This window comes from Hypanus sabinus, unplaced genomic scaffold (assembly GCF_030144855.1).
Source record: "Hypanus sabinus isolate sHypSab1 unplaced genomic scaffold, sHypSab1.hap1 scaffold_1120, whole genome shotgun sequence".
Classification (NCBI taxonomy): domain Eukaryota; kingdom Metazoa; phylum Chordata; class Chondrichthyes; order Myliobatiformes; family Dasyatidae; genus Hypanus; species Hypanus sabinus.
In genome coordinates, this window is record NW_026779178.1 from 50,673 (window position 1) to 75,208 (window position 24,536).

General features: G+C 50.4%; 1 protein-coding gene across 1 annotated transcript in view; it reads left to right on the plus strand.

Moving 5' to 3' along the window:
• LOC132386368 (cytosolic 5'-nucleotidase 3-like) overlaps positions 1-24,536 on the plus strand; it is a gene marked incomplete at its 5' end in the record, with an annotated part of 122,009 nt that overhangs the window by 41,558 nt on the left and 55,915 nt on the right. The window contains 2 exons of the mRNA XM_059958619.1: positions 2,332-2,417; positions 16,244-16,333. Of these exons, the coding sequence (XP_059814602.1) occupies positions 2,332-2,417; positions 16,244-16,333 (176 nt within the window). The remainder of the gene's footprint in view (positions 1-2,331; positions 2,418-16,243; positions 16,334-24,536) is intronic.

Below are 24,536 nucleotides of genomic sequence, written 5' to 3' on the forward strand. Positions count from 1 at the left end.
AAAGATGACGACCGCCCACATCGTACGAGACGGCGCACAGCAGGCGGATGACGGGGAAATCACGGGAAACCCGCCTGCTCACAGTACATGCTCCTCGCAGACGGCTGCAGAAACTCGATACATGATCTTACAGCCAGTGAAGGCATACATCTGTCCCCTTTACCGCAGTCTCTCTCTCTCTCTCACCGGCAGCTTCTTGAAAAAGCCAGATGGTTTCTACGTGCTTTATAACCCATTGCCAAAAGCTGTGGTCGAAGCATAGCAGTGGTATTTCGGATCCTTGTGGATAATTGTGGGGCTCTTATATTGCCGTTGCTCTGGGTTCAATATCTACTGCCGTCTCGAATGAACAAAACTCTTAGTTCGTTCTTAATGAATTTTATTGAAGAGGTTACTAGGAAAGTTGATGAGGGTAAAGCAGTGGATGGTATCTATATGGACTTCAGTAAGGCCTTTGACAAGGCTCCACACGGAAGGTTAGTTAGGAAGGTTCAATCGTTAGGTATTAATATTGAAGTAGTAAAATGGATTCAACAGTGGCTGGATGGGAGATGCCAGAGAGTAGTGGTGGATAACTGTTTGTCAGGTTGGAGGCCGGTGACTAGTGGTGTGCCTCAGGGATCTGTTCTGGGTCCAATGTTGTTTTTCATATACATTAATGACCTGGATGATGGGGTGGTAAATTGGATCAGTAAGTATGCAGATGATACTAAGATAGGTGGCGTTGTGGATAGTGAAGTAGGTTTTCAAAGCTTGCAGAGAGATTTAGGCCAGTTAGAAGAGTGGGCTGAACGATGGCAGATGGAGTTTAATGCTGAGAAGTGTGAGGTGCTACATTTTGGTAGGACTAATCAAAATAGGACATACATGGTAAATGGTAGGGCATTGAGGAATGCAGTAGAACAGAGTGATCTGGGAATAACAGTGCATAGTTCCCTGAAGGTGGAATGTCATGTGGACAGGGTGGTGAAGAAAGCTTTTGGTATGCTGGCCTTTATAAATCAGAGCATTGAGTATAGGAGTTGGGATGTAATGTTAAAATTGTATGAGGCACTGGTCAGGCGAAATTTGGAGTATTGTGTACAGTTCTGGTCACCAAATTATAGGAAAGATGTCAACAAAATAAAGAGAGTACAGATAAGATTTACTAGGATGTTACCTGGGTTTTAGCACCTAAGTTACAGGGAAAGGTTGAACAAGTTAGGTCTTTATTCTTTGGAGCGTAGAAGGTTGAGGGGGGACTTGATAGAGGTATTTAAAATTATGAGGGGGATAGATAGAGTTGACGTGGATAGGCTTTTTCCATTGAGAGTAGGGGAGATTCAAACAAGAGGACATGAATTGAGAGGGGGCAAATGTTTAGGGGTAATATGAGGGGGAACAGCTAGAGTGGTAGCTGTGTGGAATGAGCTTCCAGTAGAAGTGGTAGAGGCAGGTTCAGTATTATCATTTAAAGTAAAATTGGATCGGTATGTGGACAGGAAAGGAGTGGAGGGTTATGGGCTGAGTGCGGGTCGGTGGGACTAGGTGAGAGTGAGCGTTTGGCACGGACTAGAAGGGCCGAGACGGCCTGTTTCCGTGCTGTAATTGTGATATGGTTATATGGGTCGGGGGGACTAGGTGAGAGTGGGCGTTCGGCACGGACTAGAAGGGCCGAGACGGCCTGTTTCCGTGCTGTAATTGTTATAAGGGATCTCTCCCCCCACCCCCGTGGCCACAGGTGTCACCCTGCTCCCGGGTTCCAGTGTAGCGCACCCACCGCTCACTAACCCTAACCTGCGCCCGGGAGAAACGCGGGCGGCCACAGGGGGAGACAGGGCAAGCCCGTCGCGGACGCAGAACCTGGGGGGCCTGCCGCTTCAACGGTGCCACGCCCGGTTATTCCTCTGCTCCAAAAGGGAAGAGTGGACATAGGGGGTTCCCAACCTCTTATTTTTAATGTCATGGACCCTCCCCGGAGGGGCCCCAGGCTGGGAGCCCCTGGGAAGAGGACAGACTGAACTGATAGGTGGCGGTTAAGAACCGCGACCCCTCGAGTCGAGGGCGACGGGGTTGTCCGCCGGTGTCTTGGAGAGGCCAGTCGGGGATCCAGCTGTTCCGGGGCGGCCGGGGCACGAGTCGGTGGCGGTGGCCGCGAGTGACGGCCGGGTCCTCCCCGGTGTACCGGCTTGAGTGGCGAGTCTGCTTGAATTTCCTCGGGCTGACTTATTGCTACCTTCGCCCGCCGCTCTTCCTTCCCCCGGGATTTCCCCGAGGCCGTGGCGGCGACGGGCGGCCGGGGAGCCTCCAACGGGGCGGCACAGTCTGATGACTCTCCCTCTCCCTCCACAGCTGAAGGACTTGGTCAACATTTACTACCCGATTGAGATCGACCCCTCCCGCAGCATCGAGGAGAAGCTCCCGTTGATGGTCCAGTGGTAAGGTCAAAAATCTTTCGTGCACCCTTGACAGTGTGAGTGAGCAGAGGGATCCTGGGGGAGTCCGTCCATAACTGCCAGGAAGAGCCTAACCATCAGAATCAGGATTATTATCACCAGCATGTGTCCTGAAATTTGTTGACTTGTTAAATTTGTTCAATGCAATACATAATCTAGAAGAAGAAAAAATATAATGATAACAATAAGTAACTGGATCAATCACAGTAAACGTATATTGAATAGATTAAAAATTGTGCAAAAACAGAAATAATTTATATTTTAAAAGTCGGGTAGTGCTCATGGGTTCAATGTCCATTCCGAAATCGGATGGCAGAAGGGAAGAAGCTGTTCCTGAATCGCTGAGTGTGTGTCTTCAGGCTCCTGTACCTCCTCCCTGATGGCAGAGGGGAAGAAGTTGTTCCTGAATCGCTGAGTGTGTGTCTTCAGGCTCCTGTACCCCCTCCCTGATGGCAGAGGGGAAGAAGCTGTTCCTGAATCGTTGAGTGTGTGTCTTCAGGCTCCTGTACCTCCTCCCTGATGGCAGAGGGGAAGAAGCTGTTCCTGAATCACTGAGTGTGTGTCTTCAGGCTCCTGTACCTCCTCCCCGATGGCAGAGGGGAAGAAGCTGTTCCTGAATCGTTGAGTGTGTGTCTTCAGGCTCCTGTACCTCCTCCCTGATGGCGGAGGGGAAGAAGCTGTTCCTGAATCATTGAGTGTGTGCCTTCAGGCTCCTGTACCCCCTCCCTGATGGCAGAAGGGAAGAAGCTGTTCCTGAATCGCTGAGTGTGTGTCTTCAGGCTTCTGTACCTCCTCCCTGATGGCAGAGGGGAAGAAGCTGTTCCTGAATCGCTGAGTGTGTGTCTTCAGGCTCCTGTACCTCCTCCCTGATGGCAGAGGGGAAGAAGCTGTTCCTGAATCACTGAGTGTGTGTCTTCAGGCTCCTGTACCTCCTCCCTGATGGCAGAGGGGAAGAAGCTGTCCCTGAATCGCTGAGTGTGTGTCTTCAGGCTCCTGTACCCCCTCCCTGATGGTAACAGTGAGAAAAGGGCATGGCCTGGGTGCTGGACGTCCTTAATAATGGACGCTGCCTTTCTGAGACACCGCTCCTTGAAGATGTCCTGGGTACTTTGTAAGCTTGTACCCAAGATGGAGCCGACTAGATTTACAACCCTCAGTAGCTTCTTTCGGTCCTGTGCAGTAGCCCCTCCATACCAGACAGTGATGCAGCCTGTCAGAATGCTCTCCGCGGTACATCTATAGAAGCTTTGAGTGTATTTGGTGACATGCCAAATCTCTTTAAACTCCTAATGAAATAAAGCCCCTGTCTTGCCTCCTTTATGACTACATCAATGTACTGGGACCAGGTTAGATCCTCAGAGATCTTGACACCCAGGAATTTGAAGCTGCTCATTCTCTCCACTTCTGATCCCTCTGTGAGGATTGGTGTGTCTACAGGGTGGGTAAGAAGGCACACCTTGGTTCGTCGGGGTTCAGAGTTCAGAGGTCAGGAAGTTATATTGCAACTTGACCCCACCTAGGCCTCATCTGGAGTATCGTGGACGGTTCTGGTTGCCCCCTCTAGAGGAAGAACATCGAGGCTTTTGGGAGGGGGCAGAAGAGGTTCACCAGGATGCTGCCTGGTTTAGAGGGCGTGTGCTGTCACGAGAGGCTGGGCAAACTTGGGTTGATTTCTCTGGAGCGCCGGAGGCCGAGGGGAGACCTGATGGAGGTTTACAAGATCATGAGAGGCGTGGATAGAGTGGACAGGGAGTATCTGTTCCCCAGGGTTGAACCGTCTAACACCAGAGGGCATGCATTGAAGGGGAGAGGGGGTAGGTTCAAGTGGGATGCGAGGGGTACGTTTTATTTTACTCAAGAGCAGTGGGAGCCTGGGACTGTACATTAGGGACTGTAAGAGAAGTTTAGACGGGCACACGAATGTGAGGGAAGCGGGAGGATAGGGACGCTGTGTAGACAGGAGGGATTCGTTCAGTCAGCCATCTGGTCACTAACTTTATTGGTTCAGCACAACGATGTGGGCCGAAGGGCCTGCTCCTGGGGTGTACTGTTCGATGTTTTAATCTATGTTGAGCTAAAGCAGCATCCTGTTGGTTAGGGAGGTGGGGGGGGGGGGGGGCGGTGGTCAGACTCCTTGTCAGCTCTCCAAAGATTTCGGACACTCCTCCGGCATCGTGGCCCTCCCAGATCTCCCCAGCCATTGCGTTTTTATTGGTTTGGAGTTACAGCGAGGAGCAGACCCTCCCTTCGAGCCGCACAGCCCGGCAACCCACCGATTTATCCCTGGGCCCAATCAGGGGCCAGTTTACGACGGACAATTGGCCTACCAGCCGGGACGTCTTTGGACTGGGAGGGGAAACCCAGGTGCAAACGGGGAGGAAAGGAGCATTAAAACTTACTCATGGGGGCAGGGAAATGCCAAGGATCGAACTCTGAGCTCCGACACCCCTGAGCTGTAATGGTGTCTAGCTGACTGCTACACTACCGTGGTTTCCTGACCTTCCTAAGGCTTACTCGGCCCACCAAGGTCAACTGAACCACGAGCCCTGGAGTTCCCCTCTGAAACCTCACCCACCACTTCAACCTGTGCTCAGTTCTGGTCGCCTGACTGCAGGAAGGATGTGGAAACCATAGAGAGGGTGCAGAGGAGATTTACGAGGACGTTGCCTGGATTGGGGAGCATGCCTTATGAGAATAGGTTGAGTGAACTTGGCCTTTTCTCCTTGGAGTGACGGAGGATGAGAGGTGACCTGATAGAGGTGTACAAGATGATGAGAGGCATTGATCGTGTGGATAGTCAGAGGCTTTTTCCCAGGGCTGAAATGGCTAGCACAAGAGGGCACAGTTTTAAGGTGCTGGGGAGAAGGTACAGAGGGGATGTCGGGGGTAAGTTTTTTACTCAGAGAGTGGTGAGTGTGTGGAATGGGCTGCCGGTGACGGTGGTGGAGACAGATACGATAGGGTCTTTTAAGAGACTCCTGGACAAGTACATGGAGCTCAGAAAAATAGAGGGCTGTGGGTAACCCCAGGTAGTTCTAAGGTAAAGACATGTTCAGCCCAGCTTTGTGGGCCAAAGGACCTGTATTTTGCTGTAGGTTTTCTATGTTTCTATCCCTTTGCAGCTCAGGTTTTTGAATGTTATCCCCTTTTAGAAAACAGTCTACACTCTAAGTCCTTCTACCAAATTGCTGACACGTGTTGGTTCCAGGAGTTAACCTCTTAAGTCACAGAGCCATAGAGAAGCATAACACAAAAAAACAGACCATTCGGCCCATCTAGTCCATGTTGCACCGTCGCCTACTCCCATCGACCTGCTGAAGGAAAGGTCCTAGTTGGGAGTTTAACATCAAAGGGCAGGCTGGGAGGCTGGGGGTGGCTGTACTGGTAAGAGATGGAATTACATCTTTAGGAAGAGGTGAAACAGGGTGAGAGCAGGTCTGATCTTTGAGGGCGAACTTGAGAAACCGCAGGGGTGAAGGAAAAAATACATTATGGGACTCAGATGATGGCCAAGGTGTGGGGTTGAGATTGCAAAGGGGGCTGGGGAAGGCATGCACTAAGAGTAATGTGACATATTGTAATGGGGGACTTCAATGCGCAAGGGGGTTGGGAAGGTCAGGTTGGTGTCAGATCGCAAGAGAGGGGATTTGTTGAATGCCTATGAGACGGCTTTTCAGAGCAGCTTGTGCTTATGCCTTCTCAGGGGAAGGCCACCTTAGGTTTGGCATTTAATAGTCAGGAGCCAGTGATCATAATATGATTGAATTCATACTGCAGTTTGAGAGGGAGAAGCATGACTCACATGTATCAGAATCACAGTGAAATAAAGGGGATTACAGAGGCCTGAGAGAGGAGCTGGCCCAGGCGGACTAGAGAGGATTCTGGTGGGATGACGGCAGAGCAGAGGTGGCTGAAGTTTCTGGGGGTAGTTCACAAGGAGCAGAACAGATACGTCCCACAGAGGAAGCCATTCTCAAGTGGCAGGGCTAGGCAACCGTGGCTGACAAAGGGAGGTTAGGGACTGCATAAAAGCCAAGGAAAGGGCATATAGGGTAGCAAAAGTGAGTGGGAAGTTGGTTGATTGGGAGGCTTTTAAAATCCAACAAAAGACGACTAAAAAAGCTTTAAGAAGGGAAAAGATTAAATACGAGGGCAAATTATCCAATAATATTAAGTAGATAGTAAAAGATTTTTCAGTTACATAAAGAATAAAAGGGAGCTGAGAGTTGATATTGGATCACTGAGAAATGATGATGGTGAGGTAGTAATGGGGAATAAAGAGATGGCTGATCAACTTAATGGGTGCTTTGCGTCAGTCTTCACTGTGGAGGACACTAACAGTGTGCCAGAGGTCCGTGAGTGTCAGGGAGCAGGAGTGAGTGCCATTGCTATTACGAAGGGAAAAGTGCCGGGCAAACTCAAAGGCCTTAAGGTGGATAAATCACCCGGACCCGATGGACTACGTCCGAGAGTCCTGAGAGAGGATGCTGAAGAGATAACAGATGCATTGGTCATGATCCTTCAAGAATCACTTGATTCTTGCATGTTCCTAGGGGGACTGGAAGATTGCAAATGTCACTCCACTCTTTAAGAAGGGAGGAAGACGAAGTAAAGGAAATCATAGGCCAGTTAGCCCGGCCCCAGTGATTGGGAAAGTGTTGGAGTCCATTATTAAGGATGAGATTTCGGGGGTACTTGGAGACCAATGATAAAATGTCAAAGACAGCGTGGGAAATCTTGCCTGACAAATCCGTTAGAATTCTTTGCAGAAGTAACAAGCAGGGTGTTAAAGGAGAGGCAGTGATTGGGAATAAAGGGGACTTTTCTGGTCGGCTGTCGATGACTAGTGGTGTTACTCAGGGGTCGGTACTGGGACCACTACTTCTCACATTGTCAGTGATTTGGATAGTGGGATTGATGGCTTTGTGGCAAAGTTTGCTGATGATAGTTTGGAGATCGGTGGAGGGGTAGGCAGTGCTGAGGAGGCAATGCCATTGCAGCAGGACTTAGACAAACGGGAAGAATGGGCAAAAAAGTGGCAGATGGGACACGGTGTTGGGAAATGTGTGATAAAGCATTTTAGTAAAAGGAACAATAGTGCGTAATATTATCTAAATGGGGAGAAGGTTCAAACATCAGGGGTGCAGAGGGACTTGGGAGTCCTCGTGCAAGACTCCCAGGAGGTTAGTTTCCAGGGTGAGTCTGTGGTAAAGGAGGCAAATGCAGTGTTGGCGTTTATTTCAAGGGCGACAGAATATAAAAATGTGGGAGACAATGCTGAGGCTTTATAAGACACTAGCCAGGCCGCACTTGGAGTATCGTCAACAGTTTTGGGCCCGGTATCTCGAAAACGAACTGTTGTCATTGGAGAGAGCCCAGAGTAACGTTCACGAGGATGATTCTCGGAATGAAGGGGTTAACAAACGAGCAGCGATTGGCAGTTTTGGGCCTGTACTCACTGGAATTCGGGGGGGGGGGGGGGGTGAGGATCTCATTGAAACCTACCGAATGTTGAAAAGATCAGACAGGGTGGATGAGGGAGAGGATGTTTCCCCAGGTGGGGGAACATTCGGTTCTGCAATTCAACCACCAGGGGCAAGACATGTTAAAGTGCCGGGGTTAGGACTGAGCTTAAGTTACCACTCAATGCACTTTAGTAAACTATTTAAGAACTTTGTAAAAGCTATTTATTAATACTTTTTGGGAGGGTGATTTTAGATGCATTTCATATTTATACTGAGTTAAATACTGTATGTAATTAGTTTTGCTACAATAAGTGTATGGGACACTGGAAAAATGTTGAATTTCCCCTTGGGGATGAATAAAGTATCTATCTATCTAACTAGAGGGCACAACCTGAGGTATGAGGGGCAACTTTTAGAACAGAGGTAAGGAGAATTCTTTTAGCCACGGAGGAGGTGAATCTGGGGGATGCTCTCCCACGGGCTGCAGTGGAGGCCAAGTCCATGGGGATACTTAAAGCAGAGGTTGAATGGTTTCTGATTGGTCGGGGCATCGAGGGATATGGTGAGAGGGCAGGTATACGGGGTTAACTGGGATCCGGGATCAACAATGATGAAATGGTGGAGCGGTCTCGATGGGCAGAACGGCATAATTCTGGGAAAGTATCTTATTGTCTTATGGCCTGCTCCGGGACCGCAGCCCTCCATACCCCTCCCATCCATGTACCTATCTGAACTTCCCTTAAACATTGAAATTGAAATCGCGTGCACCACTCACCCTGGCAGTTCATTTTCACACCCTCGCGATCCTCTGAGTGGAGAAGTTTCCCCTCAAACCTCACCTTTCACCCTTAACCCATGACCTCTGGTTATAGTCCCACCCAACCTCAGTGGGAAAAGCATGCTTGTATTTACCTCTATCACATCTCCCCTCAGTCTTCTGCGTTCTAAAGAATACAGTCCTAACAACCTACTCAGTCTTTCCCTATAACTCCAGTCCTCCAGTCCCGCCAACATCCTCGTGAAATTTCTCAGTACTCTTTCAAACTTGTTCACATCTGCCCTGCAGGTAGGTGACCAGAACTGCACACAACACTCCAAATCAGGCCTCAGCAACGTCTTATACAACTTCAACATAACATCCCATCTCCTGCACTCAATACTTTGATTTATCAAGTCAAGTCGAGTCACTCTTACTGTCATTTCGACCATGACTGCTGGTACAGTTCACAGTAAAAAAGAGAATACGTTTTTCAGGACCGTGGTGTTACATGACACAGAACAAAAACTAGACTGAACTACGTAAAAAAACAACACAGAGAAAAACTACACTGGACTACAGACCTACCCAGGACTGCATAAAGTGCACAAAACAGTGCAGGCATTATGATAAATAATAAACAGGACAATAGGGCAGTAAGGTGTCAGTCCAGGCTCTGGGTATTGAGGAGTCTGATAGCTTGGGGGAAGAAACTGTTACACAGTCTGGTCGTGAGAGCCCGAATGCTTCGGAACCTTTTCCCAGACGGCAGGAGGGAGAAGAGTTTGTATGAGGGGTGCGTGGGGTCCTTCATAATGCTGTTTGAAGGCCAATGCACCAAAAGCTTTCTCTATGACCCTATCTACCTGTGGTGCCACCTTCAATGAATTATGGACCTGTATTCCCAGTTCTCTCTGTTCTACCGCGTTCCTCAGAACCCGACCATTCACTGTATAATACCTACCCTGGTTGAAGTTCAACACCGCGCACTTGTCTGCATTAAATTCCATCTGCCATTTTCTCAGCCCATTTTCCCAGCTGGTCCAGATCCCTCTGCGAGCCACGATAGCCTTCCTCACTCTCCGCTACGCCCCCCAATCTTGGTGTCATCTGCAAATTTGCTCATCCAGTTAACCACATGATCACCCAGGCCATCAGTAGAGATGACAAACAGCAAAGGACCCAGCTCTGATCTCTGTGGCACTCCATGAGTCACAGGCCTCCAGTCAGAGGGGAAACCCTCTACTACCACTCTCTGGCTTCCCCCACAAAGCCAGGGTCTCATTCAATTTACACCTTATCTTGAAGGCCGAGCGATTCATCGGGGTCTCTCTTTCCCGCTATTACAGACATTTACACCGCACGCTGCACCCGCAAAGCAAACAGCATTGTGAAGGACCCCACGCACCCCTCATACAAACTCTTCTCCCTCCTGCCGTCTGGGAAAAGGCACCGAAGCATTCGGGCTCTCACAACCAGACTGTGTAACAGTTTCTTCCCCCAAGCTATCAGACTCCTCAATACCCAGAGTCTAGATTGTCATCTACATCATTTATTATTATATTGTAATCTGTCCTCTACTGTGCCTATTGTCTTGTTTATTAATTATTGTACTGCCCTGCACTGTTTTGTGCACTTTATGTAGTCCTGTGTAGGTCTGTAGTCCAGTGTAGTTTTTATGTTGTTTTACGCAGTCTAGTGTAGCCTTGTGCTATCTCACATAGTCTAGTGTAGTTTTGTGTTGTTTCATGTAGTCTAGTGTAGCCTTGTGCTGTCTCACATAGTCTAGTGTAGTTTTGTGTTGTTTACGTAGTCTAGTGTAGCCTTGTGCTGTCTCACATAGTCTAGTGTAGTTTTGTGTTGTTTTACGTAGTCTAGTGTAGCCTTGTGCTGTCTCACATAGTCTAGTGTAGTTTTGTGTTGTTTTACGTAGTCTAGTGTAGCCTTGTGCTGTCTCACATAGTCTAGTGTAGTTTTTGTGTTGTTTTATGTAGTCTAGTGTAGCCTTGTGCTGTCTCAAATAGTCTAGTGTAGTTTTGTGTTGTTTTACGTAGTCTAGTGTAGCCTTGTGCTGTCTCACATAGTCTAGTGTAGTTTTGTGTTGTTTTACGTAGTCTAGTGTAGCCTTGTGCTGTCTCACATAGTCTAGTGTAGTTTTTGTGTTGTTTTATGTAGTCTAGTGTAGCCTTGTGCTGTCTCAAATAGTCTAGTGTAGTTTTGTGTTGTTTTACGTAGTCTAGTGTAGCCTTGTGCTGTCTCACATAGTCTAGTGTAGTTTTGTGTTGTTTTACGTAGTCTAGTGTAGCCTTGTGCTGTCTCACATAGTCTAGTGTAGTTTTTATGTTGTTTTACGCAGTCTAGTGTAGCCTTGTGCTGTCTCACATAGTCTAGTGTAGTTTTTGTGTTGTTTTATGTAGTCTAGTGTAGCCTTGTGCTGTCTCACATAGTCTAGTGTAGTTTTTGTGTTGTTTCATGTAGCACCAGGGTCCTGGAGGGACGTTGTCTCGTTTTTACTGTGCACTGTACCGGCAGTTTATGGTCGAAATGACAATAAACTTGACTTGACTGAACCTTCTTGAGCAAACTCCAATGCAGGATCGTGCCAACTGCCTTGTCTTCATCCACCTGCCTGGCGACTTCCTCAAAAAAAACTCTACAAGATTGGTTAGGCGTGACCTAGCACGCACAAGGCCATGCTGACCGTCCCTAATCAGTCCCTGTCTGTCCAAATACTGACATATCTGCTCCGTTAGAATACCTCCCCATGACCGATGTCAGACTCGCTGGCCTACAGGTTCCCGGTTTACCTTGAGCTTCTGTTAAACAGCGGAACACCATTGGCTCTGGTACCTCCCCGGTTGCCAAGGATGATTTAAATATCTCTGATAGGGCCCCGGCAGTTTCTGCACTGCCCTCCTGTAGGGCCCGAGGGAACACTTCGTCAGGCCCCTGGGGATGTAACTCACCCTGTGATGCACCATCAATAACTCACTCTGAGATGTGAAGGCGAGATATCGGCTTTTATTGACTGGAAGAAGGAACAAGCAGTGAGTGACCACCATACTACATCCTGGAGACTGAGAGGCCGGGCTCAGGCCTTAATCGCCTTTATACCGGGGTCTGTGGGAGGTGCCACAGGAGCAGTCAGCAGAGGGGCGAGTCCAGACAGGTATATGTGGTTCACCACACCCTGATCTGCCTCAGGGTAGCGACACCAACTCCTCTGTCATCACTCGACTGTTTGCTTTGCGGGTGCAGCGTGCGGTGTAAATGTCTGTAATAGCGGGAAAGAGAGACCCCGATGAATCGCTCGGCCTTCAAGATAAGGTGTAAATTGAATGAGACCCTGGCTTTGTGGGGGAAGCCAAAGAGTGGTAGTAGAGGGTTTCCCCTCTGACTGGAGGCCTGTGACTCGTGGAGTGCCACAGAGATCAGAGCTGGGCCCTTTGCTGTTTGTCATCTCTACCGATGGCCTGGGTGATCATGTGGTTAACTGGATGAGCAAATTTGCAGATGACACCAAGATTGGGGGGCGTAGCGGAGAGTGAGGAAGGCTATCGTGGCTCGCAGAGGGATCTGGACCAGCTGGGAAAATGGGCTGAGAAAATGGCGGATGGAATTTAATGCAGACAAGTGCGCGGGGTTGAACTTCAGAAGGACCAGCCAGGGTGGGTTTGTCAGGCCCTGGGGACGTATTCACCCTGATTTGCCTCAGGGTGGCAAACACCTCCTCCTCTGTCATCTGCACAGGGTCCGTGAACTTGGTGCCGCTTCGCCTGACTCCTACAGATTCTGTGCCCCTCTCCCGAGTTAATATGGATGCAAAGAATACACTTAATATCTCTTCCGTCTGTCTTGGCTCCACACGTGGAATACCATTCTGGTCTTCCAGAGGTCTGGCTTTGTTCCGTTGCAACCCTTTTGCTCCTCACGCATCTGTCGAATCCCTCACGATTCCCCTTCACCTCGTCTGCTCGGGCAACTTCCTGCTTTCCTTCAGCCTCCCCGATTTCTTCCCGAAGCACCCTCTTACATTTCCTGCACTCCGTAAGTCCGCGTTTCTCCATACCTGCTATGCGCCTCCTTTTACCTCCCTCGACCGGCGCCTCAATACCCCCCCGAAAACCGAGGTTCCCCTACGCTTCTCATCCTTCGCCCCTTATTCTAACTGGCACATACAGGTTCCACATGCTCAAAATTTCACTTTCGAAAGGCCGCCCACTTACCAACTGCGCCTCTGCCAGGAGGCAGGCTGCCCCAATCCACACTTCCCAGGCCCTTTCTGATAACATTAAAACTGCCTTCCTCCAGTTCAGAATCTCAGCCCGGGAACCAGACCTACCTTCTGCTACATGGCCTTTGAAACCAGCTGCATTGTGCTCAGGTATTGCCCGCCCTACACAGACTCCTTGAGAATAACAGCAGCAAGTTTGCTGTTGATACTAAGCTGGGTGGCAGTGTGACATGTGATGAGGATGTTAGGAGAATTCAGGGTGACTTGGATAGGCTGAGTGAGTGGGCAGATACTTGGCAGATGGCGTTTAATGTGAATAAGTGTGAGGTTATCCACTTTGGGAGTAAGAACAGGAAGGCAGATTATTATCTGAACGGTGTAAAGTTAGATAAGGGAGAAATACAAAGAGATCTAGGAGTCCTTGTTCATCAGTCACTGAAGGTGAATGAGCAAGTGCAGCAGGCAGTGAAGAAGGCTAATGGAATGTTGGCCTTTATTACAAGGGGAATTGAGTACAAGAGCAAGGAAATCCTCTTGCATTTGTACAGGGCCCTGGTGAGACCACACCTGGAGTATTGTGTACAGTTTTGGTCTCCAGGGTTAAGGAAGGACATCCTGGCTGTAGAGGAAGTGCAGCGTAGATTCACCAGGTTAATTCCTGGGATGTCCGGACTGTCTTACGCAGAGAGGTTAGAGAGGCTGGGCTTGTACAGGCTGGAATTAAGGAGATTGAGAGGGGATCTGATTGCAACATATAAGATTATTAAGGGATTGGACAAGATAGAGGCAGGAAATATGTTCCAGATGCTGGGAGAGTCTAGTACCAGAGGGCATGGTTTGAGAATAAAGGGAAGGTCATTTAGGACAGAGTTAAGGAAAAACTTCCTCTCCCAGAGAGTTGTGGGGGTGTGGAATGCACTGCCTCGGAAGATGGTGCAGGCCAATTCTCTGGATGCTTTCAAGAAGGAGCTGGATAGGTATCTTATGGATAGGGGAACCAAGGGATATGGGGACGTCAGGAACCGGGTATTGATAGTAGATGATCAGCCATGATCTCAGAATAGCAGTGCAGGCTCGAAGGGCCGAATGGTCTACTTCTGCACCTATTGTCTATTGTCCTGTCACCTGCCCTCTCTCGTTCCCTGACGACAGATCCAGCATCATGCACTCCCTCACCGGGACTGCTACGTACCGGTGAAGGAAACGTTCCTGAGTTCGTCTGACAGACTCTGTCCTGTTACAGTACGGGGAATCCCACCCAGTCAGTACGTGGAAAAGTTAAAATCACCTACTCCGACGGCCTTGTGATCCTTGCAACAGTCTGCGATCCCTCTGCAAACCCTAACCCTCTGAATCCCAGTGGTGTGGTCTGTAAGATAGTCCCATTAAAGTGGCCATACCTTTCTTATACCCCATCCTGCCCGTAAAGCCTCGCTGGCTGAGTTCTCCGGTCTGTCCTGACCGAGCACTGCCGCCACAGGTAACGTCACCCTTCCTCCTTCCGTCCCCTCCTGCTCTGTCACGTCTAAAACGACGGGATATCGAGCGGCCAGTCCTGCCCCTCCTGTGAACAAGTCTCGCTAAAGGCCACACCATCATCATTCCAGGCCTCGATCCTGGCCCTGAGCTCATCTGCCCTTCCTACGGTACTTCCTGCGTCCAAATATCGGCAGCTCAGGACGTGAGGCCGCCTTTCAATTCCTGCCTGTCTCCACTAACTCTCCATTCACTCTTCCAGCACTCTGGTTCACACCCCCCCCCACCCCGCAGCTCCAGTTTAAGCCCCTCTCCGATCGGTTTACCCCGAGGAATGTGCCACCAACCACTCTCACCAGTCCTCCTGGAGGGATCAGAAGTGGAGAGGGCAGACGGTTTCAAGCTCCTGGAAGTCAACACCGCCGAGGGCCCAACGCGGCCACAACGCGGGCAAGGCGGCCGTTATGTCCCATTAGCAGCTCACTGTGACACTTGTCAGATCTCGACAGCAGTGGAAGGCATTCTGACTGGATGCATCACCATCTGAGGGTGGGAGGTACAGGAGCCAGAAGGCACACACTCAACGATTCAGGAACAGCTTCTTCCCCTCTGCTATCAGGGAGGAGGTACAGGAGCCTGAAGACACACACTCAGCGATTCAGGAACAGCTTCTTCCCCTCTGCCATCAGGGAGGAGGTACAGTAGCCTGAAGACACACACTCAGCGATTCAGTAACAGCTTCTTCCCCTCCGCCATCAGGGAGGAGGTACAGGAGCCTGAAGACACACACTCAACGATTCAGGAACAGCTTCTTCCCCTCTGCCATCAGGGAGGAGGTACAGGAGCCTGAAGACACACACTCAACGATTCAGGAACAGCTTCTTCCCCTCTGCCATCAGGGAGGAGGTACAGGAGCCAGAAGTCACACACTCAACGATTCAGGAACAGCTTCTTCCCCTCTGCCATCAGGGAGGAGGTACAGGAGCCAGAAGTCACACACTCAACGATTCAGGAACAGCTTCTTCCCCTCTGCCATCAGGGATGGGGTACAGGAGCCTGAAGACACACACTCAACGATTCAGGAACAGCTTCTTCCCCTCTGCCATCAGGGAGGAGGTACAGGAGCCTGAAGACACACACCCAACGATTCAGGAACAGCTTCTTCCCCTCTGCCATCAGGGAGGAGGTACAGGAACCTGAAGACACACACTCAACGATTCAGGAACAGCTCCTTCCCCTCTGCCATCAGGGAGGGGGTACAGGAGCCTGAAGACACACACTCAGTGATTCAGGAACAGCTTCTTCCCCTCTGCCATCAGGGAGGGGGTACAGGAGCCTGAAGACACACACTCAGCGATTCAGGAACAGCTTCTTCCCCTCTGCCATCAGGGAGGAGGTACAGAAGCCTGAAGACGCACACTCAACGATTCAGGAACAGCTTCTTCCCCTCTGCCATCAGGGAGGAGGTACAGGAGCCTGAAGACACACACTCAACGATTCAGGAACAGCTTCTTCCTCTCTGCCATCAGGGAGGAGGTACAGGAGCCTGAAGACACACACTCAGCGATTCAGGAACAGCTTCTTCCCCTCTGCCATCAGGGAGGAGGTACAGGAGCCTGAAGACACACACTCAACGATTCAGGAACAGCTTCTTCCCCTCCGCCATCCAATTTCTGAATGGACACAGAACCTAATTCACAGTTTTTTTCTCTCTCTGCGATTGTACGAAACGTTGACAGCTTTCACCAGGTGGGAGGAGCTGTAAACCTGGCCAGCTCCTGAGAAGCGGAAAGATAAATCTCCGGGGACGTATGCGGCAGGAGCCAGGGGGTTGGGGATGGTCGGAAGGTAACCAAGATCCTCCTTCTCTTGGCAGGTGGACCACCACACACAACATGCTGGTGGAACAGAAGATCAGGAAGGAGAAGCTACGGGAGATCGTGCGGGAATCAGGAGTAGAGCTGAGGTAACGGAGCAGGCGGCACCAGAGGATGTTTCCTATAGTGGGGGAGTCTAGGACCAGAGGGCACAGATAGAGTGGATGTGGAGAGGATGTTTCCTGTAGTGGGTGAGTCTAGGACGAGAGGACACAGATAGAGTGAATGTGGAGAGGATGTTCCCTATATTGGGGGAGTCTAGGACCAGAGGGCACAGATAGAGTGGATGTGGAGAGGATGTTTCCTATAGTGGGGGAGTCTAGGACCAGAGGGCACAGATAGAGTGAATGTGGAGAGGATGTTTCCTGTAGTGGGTGAGTCTAGGACGAGAGGACACAGATAGAGTGAATGTGGAGAGGATGTTCCCTATATTGGGGGAGTCTAGGACCAGAGGGCACAGGTAGAGTGGATGTGGAGAGGATGTTTCCTATAGTGGGGGAGTTTAGGACCAGAGGGAACAAATAGAGTGGATGTGAAGAGGATGTATCATATAGTGGGGGAGTCTAGGACCAGAGGACACAGATAGAGTGGATGTGGAGAGGATGTTTCCTATAGTGGGGGAGTCTAGGACCAGAGGACACAGATAGAGTGGATGTGGAGAGGATGTTTCCTATAGTGGGGGAGTCTAGCACCAGAAGACACAGATAGAGCGGATGTGTAGAGGATGTTTCCTATAGTGGTGGAGTCTAGGACCAGAGGACAGGGATAGAGCGGATGTGGAGAGGATGTTTCCTATAGTGGGGGAGTCTAGGACCAGAGGACAGGGATAGAGCGGATGTGGAGACGATGTTTCCTATAGTGGGGGAGTCTAGGACCAGAGGACAGCGATAGAGCGGATGTGGAGAGGAGGTTTCCTATAGTGGGGGCATCTAGGACCAGAGGACACAGATACAGTGGATGTGAAGAAGATGTTTCCTATAGTGGGGAAGTCTAGGACCAGAGGACACGGATAGAGTGGATGTGGAGAGGATGTTTCCTATAGTGGGGGAGTCTAGGACCAGAGAACACAGATAGAGTGGATGTGGAGAGGATGTTTCCTATAGTGGGGGAGTCTACGACCAGAGGACACAGATAAAGTGGATGTGGAGAGGATGTTTCCTATAGTGGGGGGAGTCTAGGACCAGAGGACACAGATAGAGCGGATGTGGAGAGGATGTTTCCTGTAATGGGGGTGTCTAGGACCAGAGGACACAGATAGAGCGGATGTGGAGAGGATGTTTCCTATAGTGGGGGAGTCTAGGACCAGAGGACACAGATAGAGCGGATGTGGAGAGGATGTTTCCTGTAATGGGGGTGTCTAGGACCAGAGGACACAGATAGAGCGGATGTGGAGAGGATGTTTCCTCTAATGGGGGAGTCTAGGACCAGAGGACACAGATAGAGTGGATGTGGAGAGGATGTTTCCTATAGTAGGGGGGTCCAGGACCAGAGGACACAGTTAGAGTGGATGTGGAGAGGATGTTTCCTATGTTAAGGGAGTCTAGGACCAGAGGACACAGATAGAGTGGGTGTGGAGAGGATGTTTCCTATATTGAGGGAGTCTAGGACCAGAGGTCACAGATAGAGTGGATGTGGAGAGGATGTTTCCTATATTGAGGGAGTCTAGACCAGAGGACACAGAGAGAGTGGATGTGGAGAGGATGTTTCCTACAGTGGGGGAGTCTACGACCAGAGGACACATATAGAGTGGATGTGGAGAGGATGTTTCCTATGGTGGGGGAGTCTAGGACCAGAGGACACAGATAGAGTGGATGTGGAGAGGATGTTTCCTATGGTGGGGGAGTCTAGGACCAGAGGACACAGATAGAGTGGATGTGGAGAGGATGTTTCCTATAGTGGGGGAGTCTAGGACCAGGGGACAGGGATAGAGCGGATGTGGAGAGGATGTTTCCTATAGTGGGGGAGTCTAGGACCAGAGGACAGCGATAGAGCGGATGTGGAGAGGAGGTTTCCTATAGTGGGGGCGTCTAGGACCAGAGGACACAGATACAGTGGTTGTGGAGAAGATGTTTCCTATAGTGGGGAAGTCTAGGACCCGAGGACATGGATAGAGTGGATGTGGAGAGGATGTTTCCTATAGTGGGGGAGTCTAGGACCAGAGGACACGGATAGAGCGGATGTGGAGAGGATGTTTCCTATAGTGGGGGGAGTCTAGGACCAGAGGACACAGATAGAGTGGAGGTGGAGAGCATGTTTCCTCTAGTGGGGGAGTCTAGGACCAGAGGACAAGACAGAGTGGATGTGGAGAGGATGTTTCCTGTAGTGGGGGAGTCTAGGACCAGAGGACACAGATAGAGCGGATGTGGAGAGGATGTTACCTGTAATGGGGGTGTCTAGGACCAGAGGACACAGATAGAGCAGATGTGGAGAGGATGTTTCCTGTAATGGGGGAGTCTAGGACCAGAGGTCACAGATAGAGTGGATGTGGAGAGGATGTTTCCTATAGTGGGGGAGTCCAGGACCAGAGGACACAGTTAGAGTGGATGTGGAGAGGATGATTCCTATATTGAGGGAGTCTAGGACCAGAGGACACAGATAGAGTGGATGTGGAGAGGATGTTTCCTATAGTAGGGGGGTCCAGGACCAGAGGACACAGTTAGAGTGGATGTGGAGAGGATGTTTCCTATGTTAAGGGAGTCTAGGACCAGAGGACACAGATAGAGTGGGTGTGGAGAGGATGTTTCCTATATTGAGGGAGTCTAGGACCAGAGGTCACAGATGGAGTGGATGTGGAGAGGATGTTTCCTATATTGAGGGAGTCTAGACCAGAGGACACAGAGAGAGTGGATGTGGAGAGGATGTTTCCTACAGTGGGGGAGTCTACGACCAGAGGACACATATAGAGTGGATGTGGAGAGGATGTTTCCTATGGTGGGGGAGTCTAGGACCAGAGGACACAGATAGAGTGGATGTGGAGAGGATGTTTCCTATGGTGGGGGAGTCTAGGACCAGAGGACACAGATAGAGTAGATGTGGAGAGGATGTTTCCTATAGTGGGGGAGTCTAGGACCAGGGGACAGGGATAGAGCGGATGTGGAGAGGATGTTTCCTATAGTGGGGGAGTCTAGGACCAGAGGACAGCGATAGAGCGGATGTGGAGAGGAGGTTTCCTATAGTGGGGGCGTCTAGGACCAGAGGACACAGATACAGTGGTTGTGGAGAAGATGTTTCCTATAGTGGGGAAGTCTAGGACCAGAGGACATGGATAGAGTGGATGTGGAGAGGATGTTTCCTATAGTGGGGGAGTCTAGGACCAGAGGACACGGATAGAGCGGATGTGGAGAGGATGTTTCCTATAGTGGGGGGAGTCTAGGACCAGAGGACACAGATAGAGTGGAGGTGGAGAGGATGTTTCCTCTAGTGGGGGAGTCTAGGACCAGAGGACAAGACAGAGTGGATGTGGAGAGGATGTTTCCTGTAGTGGGGGAGTCTAGGACCAGAGGACACAGATAGAGCGGATGTGGAGAGGATGTTACCTGTAATGGGGGTGTCTAGGACCAGAGGACACAGATAGAGCGGATGTGGAGAGGATGTTTCCTGTAATGGGGGAGTCTAGGACCAGAGGTCACAGATAGAGTGGATGTGGAGAGGATGTTTCCTATAGTGGGGGAGTCCAGGACCAGAGGACACAGTTAGAGTGGATGTGGAGAGGATGATTCCTATATTGAGGGAGTCTAGGACCAGAGGACACAGAGAGAGTGGATGTGGAGAGGATGTTTCCTATAGTGGGGGAGTCTAGGACCAGAGGACACATATAGAGTGGATGTGGAGAGGATGTTTCCTATATTGAGGGAGTCTAGGACCAGAGGACACAGATAGAGTGGATGAGGAGAGGATGTTTCCTATATTGAGGGAGTCTAGGACCAGAGGACACAGAGAGAGTGGATGTGGAGAGGATGTTTCCTAAAGTGGGGGAGTCTAGGACCAGAGGACACATATAGAGTGGATGTGGAGAGGATGTTTGGTGGGGGAGTCTGGGACCAGAGGACACAGATAGATTGGATGTGGAGAGCATGTTTCCTATGGTGGGGGAGTCTAGGACCAGAGGACACAGATAGAGTGGATGTGGAGAGAATGTTTCGTATAGTGGGGGAGTCTAGGACCAGAGGACACATATAGAGTGGATGTGGAGAGGATGTTTCCTATCGTGGGGGAGTCTAGGACCAGAGGACACAGATCGAGTGGATGTGCAGAGCATGTTTCCTATAGTGGGGGAGTCTAGGACCAGAGGACACAAATAGAGCGGATGTGGAGAGGATGTTTTCTATAGTGGGGGAGTCTAGGACCAGAGGACACAGATAGAGTGGATGTGGAGAGGATGATTCCTATAGTGGGGGAGTCTAGCACCAGAAGACACAGATAGAGCGGATGTGCAGAGGATGTTTCCTATAGTGGGGGAGTCTAGGACCAGAGGACAGGGATAGAGCGGATGTGGAGAGGATGTTTCCTATAGTGGGGGAGTCTAGGACCAGAGGACAGGGATAGAGCGGATGTGGAGAGGATGTTTCCTATAGTGGGGGAGTCTAGGACCAGAGGACAGCGATAGAGCGGATGTGGAGAGGAGGTTTCCTATAGTGGGGGCGTCTAGGACCAGAGGACACAGATACAGTGGTTGTGGAGAAGATGTTTCCTATAGTGGGGAAGTCTAGGACCAGAGGACATGGATAGAGTGGATGTGGAGAGGATGTTTCCTATAGTGGGGGAGTCTAGGACCAGAGGACACGGATAGAGCGGATGTGGAGAGGATGTTTCCTATAGTGGGGGGAGTCTAGGACCAGAGGACACAGATAGAGTGGAGGTGGAGAGGATGTTTCCTCTAGTGGGGGAGTCTAGGACCAGAGGACAAGACAGAGTGGATGTGGAGAGGATGTTTCCTGTAGTGGGGGAGTCTAGGACCAGAGGACACAGATAGAGCGGATGTGGAGAGGATGTTACCTGTAATGGGGGTGTCTAGGACCAGAGGACACAGATAGAGCGGATGTGGAGAGGATGTTTCCTGTAATGGGGGAGTCTAGGACCAGAGGTCACAGATAGAGTGGATGTGGAGAGGATGTTTCCTATAGTGGGGGAGTCCAGGACCAGAGGACACAGTTAGAGTGGATGTGGAGAGGATGATTCCTATATTGAGGGAGTCTAGGACCAGAGGACACAGAGAGAGTGGATGTGGAGAGGATGTTTCCTATAGTGGGTGAGTCTAGGACCAGAGGACACATATAGAGTGGATGTGGAGAGGATGTTTCCTATATTGAGGGAGTCTAGGACCAGAGGACACAGATAGAGTGGATGAGGAGAGGATGTTTCCTATATTGAGGGAGTCTAGGACCAGAGGACACAGAGAGAGTGGATGTGGAGAGGATGTTTCCTAAAGTGGGGGAGTCTAGGACCAGAGGACACATATAGAGTGGATGTGGAGAGGATGTTTGGTGGGGGAGTCTGGGACCAGAGGACACAGATAGATTGGATGTGGAGAGCATGTTTCCTATGGTGGGGGAGTCTAGGACCAGAGGACACAGATAGAGTGGATGTGGAGAGGATGTTTCCTATCGTGGGGGAGTCTAGGACCAGAGGACACAGATAGAGTGGATGTGCAGAGCATGTTTCCTATAGTGGGGGAGTCTAGGACCAGAGGACACAAATAGAGCGGATGTGGAGAGGATGTTTTCTATAGTGGGGGAGTCTAGGACCAGAGGACACAGATAGAGTGGATGTGGAGAGGATGATTCCTATAGTGGGGGAGTCTAGCACCAGAAGACACAGATAGAGCGGATGTGCAGAGGATGTTTCCTATAGTGGGGGAGTCTAGGACCAGAGGACAGGGATAGAGCGGATGTGGAGAGGATGTTTCCTATAGTGGGGAAGTCTAGGACCAGAGGACACGGATAGAGTGGATGTGGAGAGGATGTTTCCTATAGTGGGGGAGTCTAGGACCAGAGAACACAGATAGAGTGGATGTGGAGAGGATGTTTCCTATAGTGGGGGAGTCTACGACCAGAGGACACAGATAAAGTGGATGTGGAGAGGATGTTTCCTATAGAGGGGGGGAGTCTAGGACCAGAGGACACAGATAGAGTGGAGGTGGAGAGGATGTTTCCTGTAGTGGGGGAGTTTAGGACCAGAGGACACAGACAGAGCGGATGTGGAGAGGATGTTTCCTGTAATGGGGGTGTCTAGGACCAGAGGACACAGATAGAGCGGATGTGGAGAGGATGTTTCCTCTAATGGGGGAGTCTAGGACCAGAGGACACAGATAGAGTGGATGTGGAGAGGATGTTTCCTATAGTGGGGGGGTCCAGGACCAGAGGACACAGTTAGAGTGGATGTGGAGAGGATGTTTCCTATGTTGAGGGAGTCTAGGACCAGAGGACACAGATAGAGTGGGTGTGGAGAGGATGTTTCCTATATTGAGGGAGTCTAGGACCAGAGGACACAGATAGAGTGGATGTGGAGAGGATGTTTCCTATATTTAGGGAGTCTAGACCAGAGGACACAGAGAGAGTGGATGTGGAGAGGATGTTTCCTACAGTGGGGGAGTCTACGACCAGAGGACACATATAGAGTGGATGTGGAGAGGATGTTTCCTATGGTGGGGGAGTCTAGGACCAGAGGACACAGATAGAGTGGTTGTGGAGAGGATGTTTCCTATTGTGGGGGAGTCTAGGACCAGAGGACACAGATAGAGTGGATGTGTAGAGGATGTTTCCTATAGTGGGGGAGTCTAGGACCAGAGGACAGGGATAGAGTGGATGTAGAGAGGATGTTTCCTATAGTGGGGGAGTCTAGGACCAGGGGACAGGGATAGAGCGGATGTGGAGAGGATGTTTCCTATAGTGGGGGAGTCTAGGACCAGAGGACAGCGATAGAGTGGATGTGGAGAGGATGTTTCCTATAGTGGGGGAGTCTAGGACCAGAGGACACAGATAGAGTGGATGTGGAGAGGATGTTTCCTGTAGTGGGGGAGTCTAGGACCAGAGGACACGGATAGAGCGGATGTGGAGAGGATGTTTCCTATAGTGGGGGGAGTCTAGGACCAGAGGACAAGACAGAGTGGATGTGGAGAGGATGTTTCCTGTAGTGGGGGAGTCTAGGACCAGAGGACACAGATAGAGCGGATGTGGAGAGGATGTTACCTGTAATGGGGGTGTCTAGGACCAGAGGACACAGATAGAGCGGATGTGGAGAGGATGTTTCCTGTAATGGGGGAGTCTAGGACCAGAGGTCACAGATAGAGTGGATGTGGAGAGGATGTTTCCTATAGTGGGAGAGTCCAGGACCAGAGGACACAGAGTGGATGTGGAGAGGATGATTCCTATATTGAGGGAGTCTAGGACCAGAGGACACAGAGAGAGTGGATGTGGAGAGGATGTTTCCTATAGTGGGGGAGTCTAGGACCAGAGGACACATATAGAGTGGATGTGGAGAGGATGTTTCCTATATTGAGGGAGTCTAGGACCAGAGGACACAGATAGAGTGGATGTGGAGAGGATGTTTCCTATATTGAGGGAGTCTAGGACCAGAGGACACAGAGAGAGTGGATGTGGAGAGGATGTTTCCTAAAGTGGGGGAGTCTAGGACCAGAGGACTCATATAGAGTGGATGTGGAGAGGATGTTTGGTGGGGGAGTCTGGGACCAGAGGACACAGATAGATTGGATGTGGAGAGCATGTTTCCTATGGTGGGGGAGTCTAGGACCAGAGGACACAGATAGAGTGGATGTGGAGAGAATGTTTCGTATAGTGGGAGAGTCTAGGACCAGAGGACACATATAGAGTGGATGTGGAGAGGATGTTTCCTATTGTGGGGGAGTCTAGGACCAGAGGACACAGATAGAGTGGATGTGCAGAGCATGTTTCCTATAGTGGGGGAGTCTAGGACCAGAGGACACAAATAGAGCGGATGTGGAGAGGATGTTTTCTATAGTGGGGGAGTCTAGGACCAGAGGACACAGATAGAGTGGATGTGGAGAGGATGATTCCTATAGTGGGGGAGTCTAGCACCAGAAGACACAGATAGAGCGGATGTGTAGAGGATGTTTCCTATAGTGGGGGAGTCTAGGACCAGAGGACAGGGATAGAGCGGATGTGGAGAGGATGTTTCCTATAGTGGGGGAGTCTAGGACCAGAGGACAGGGAAAGAGCGGATGTGGAGAGGATGTTTCCTATAGTGGGGGAGTCTAGGACCAGAGGACAGCGATAGAGCGGATGTGGAGAGGAGGTTTCCTATAGTGGGGGCATC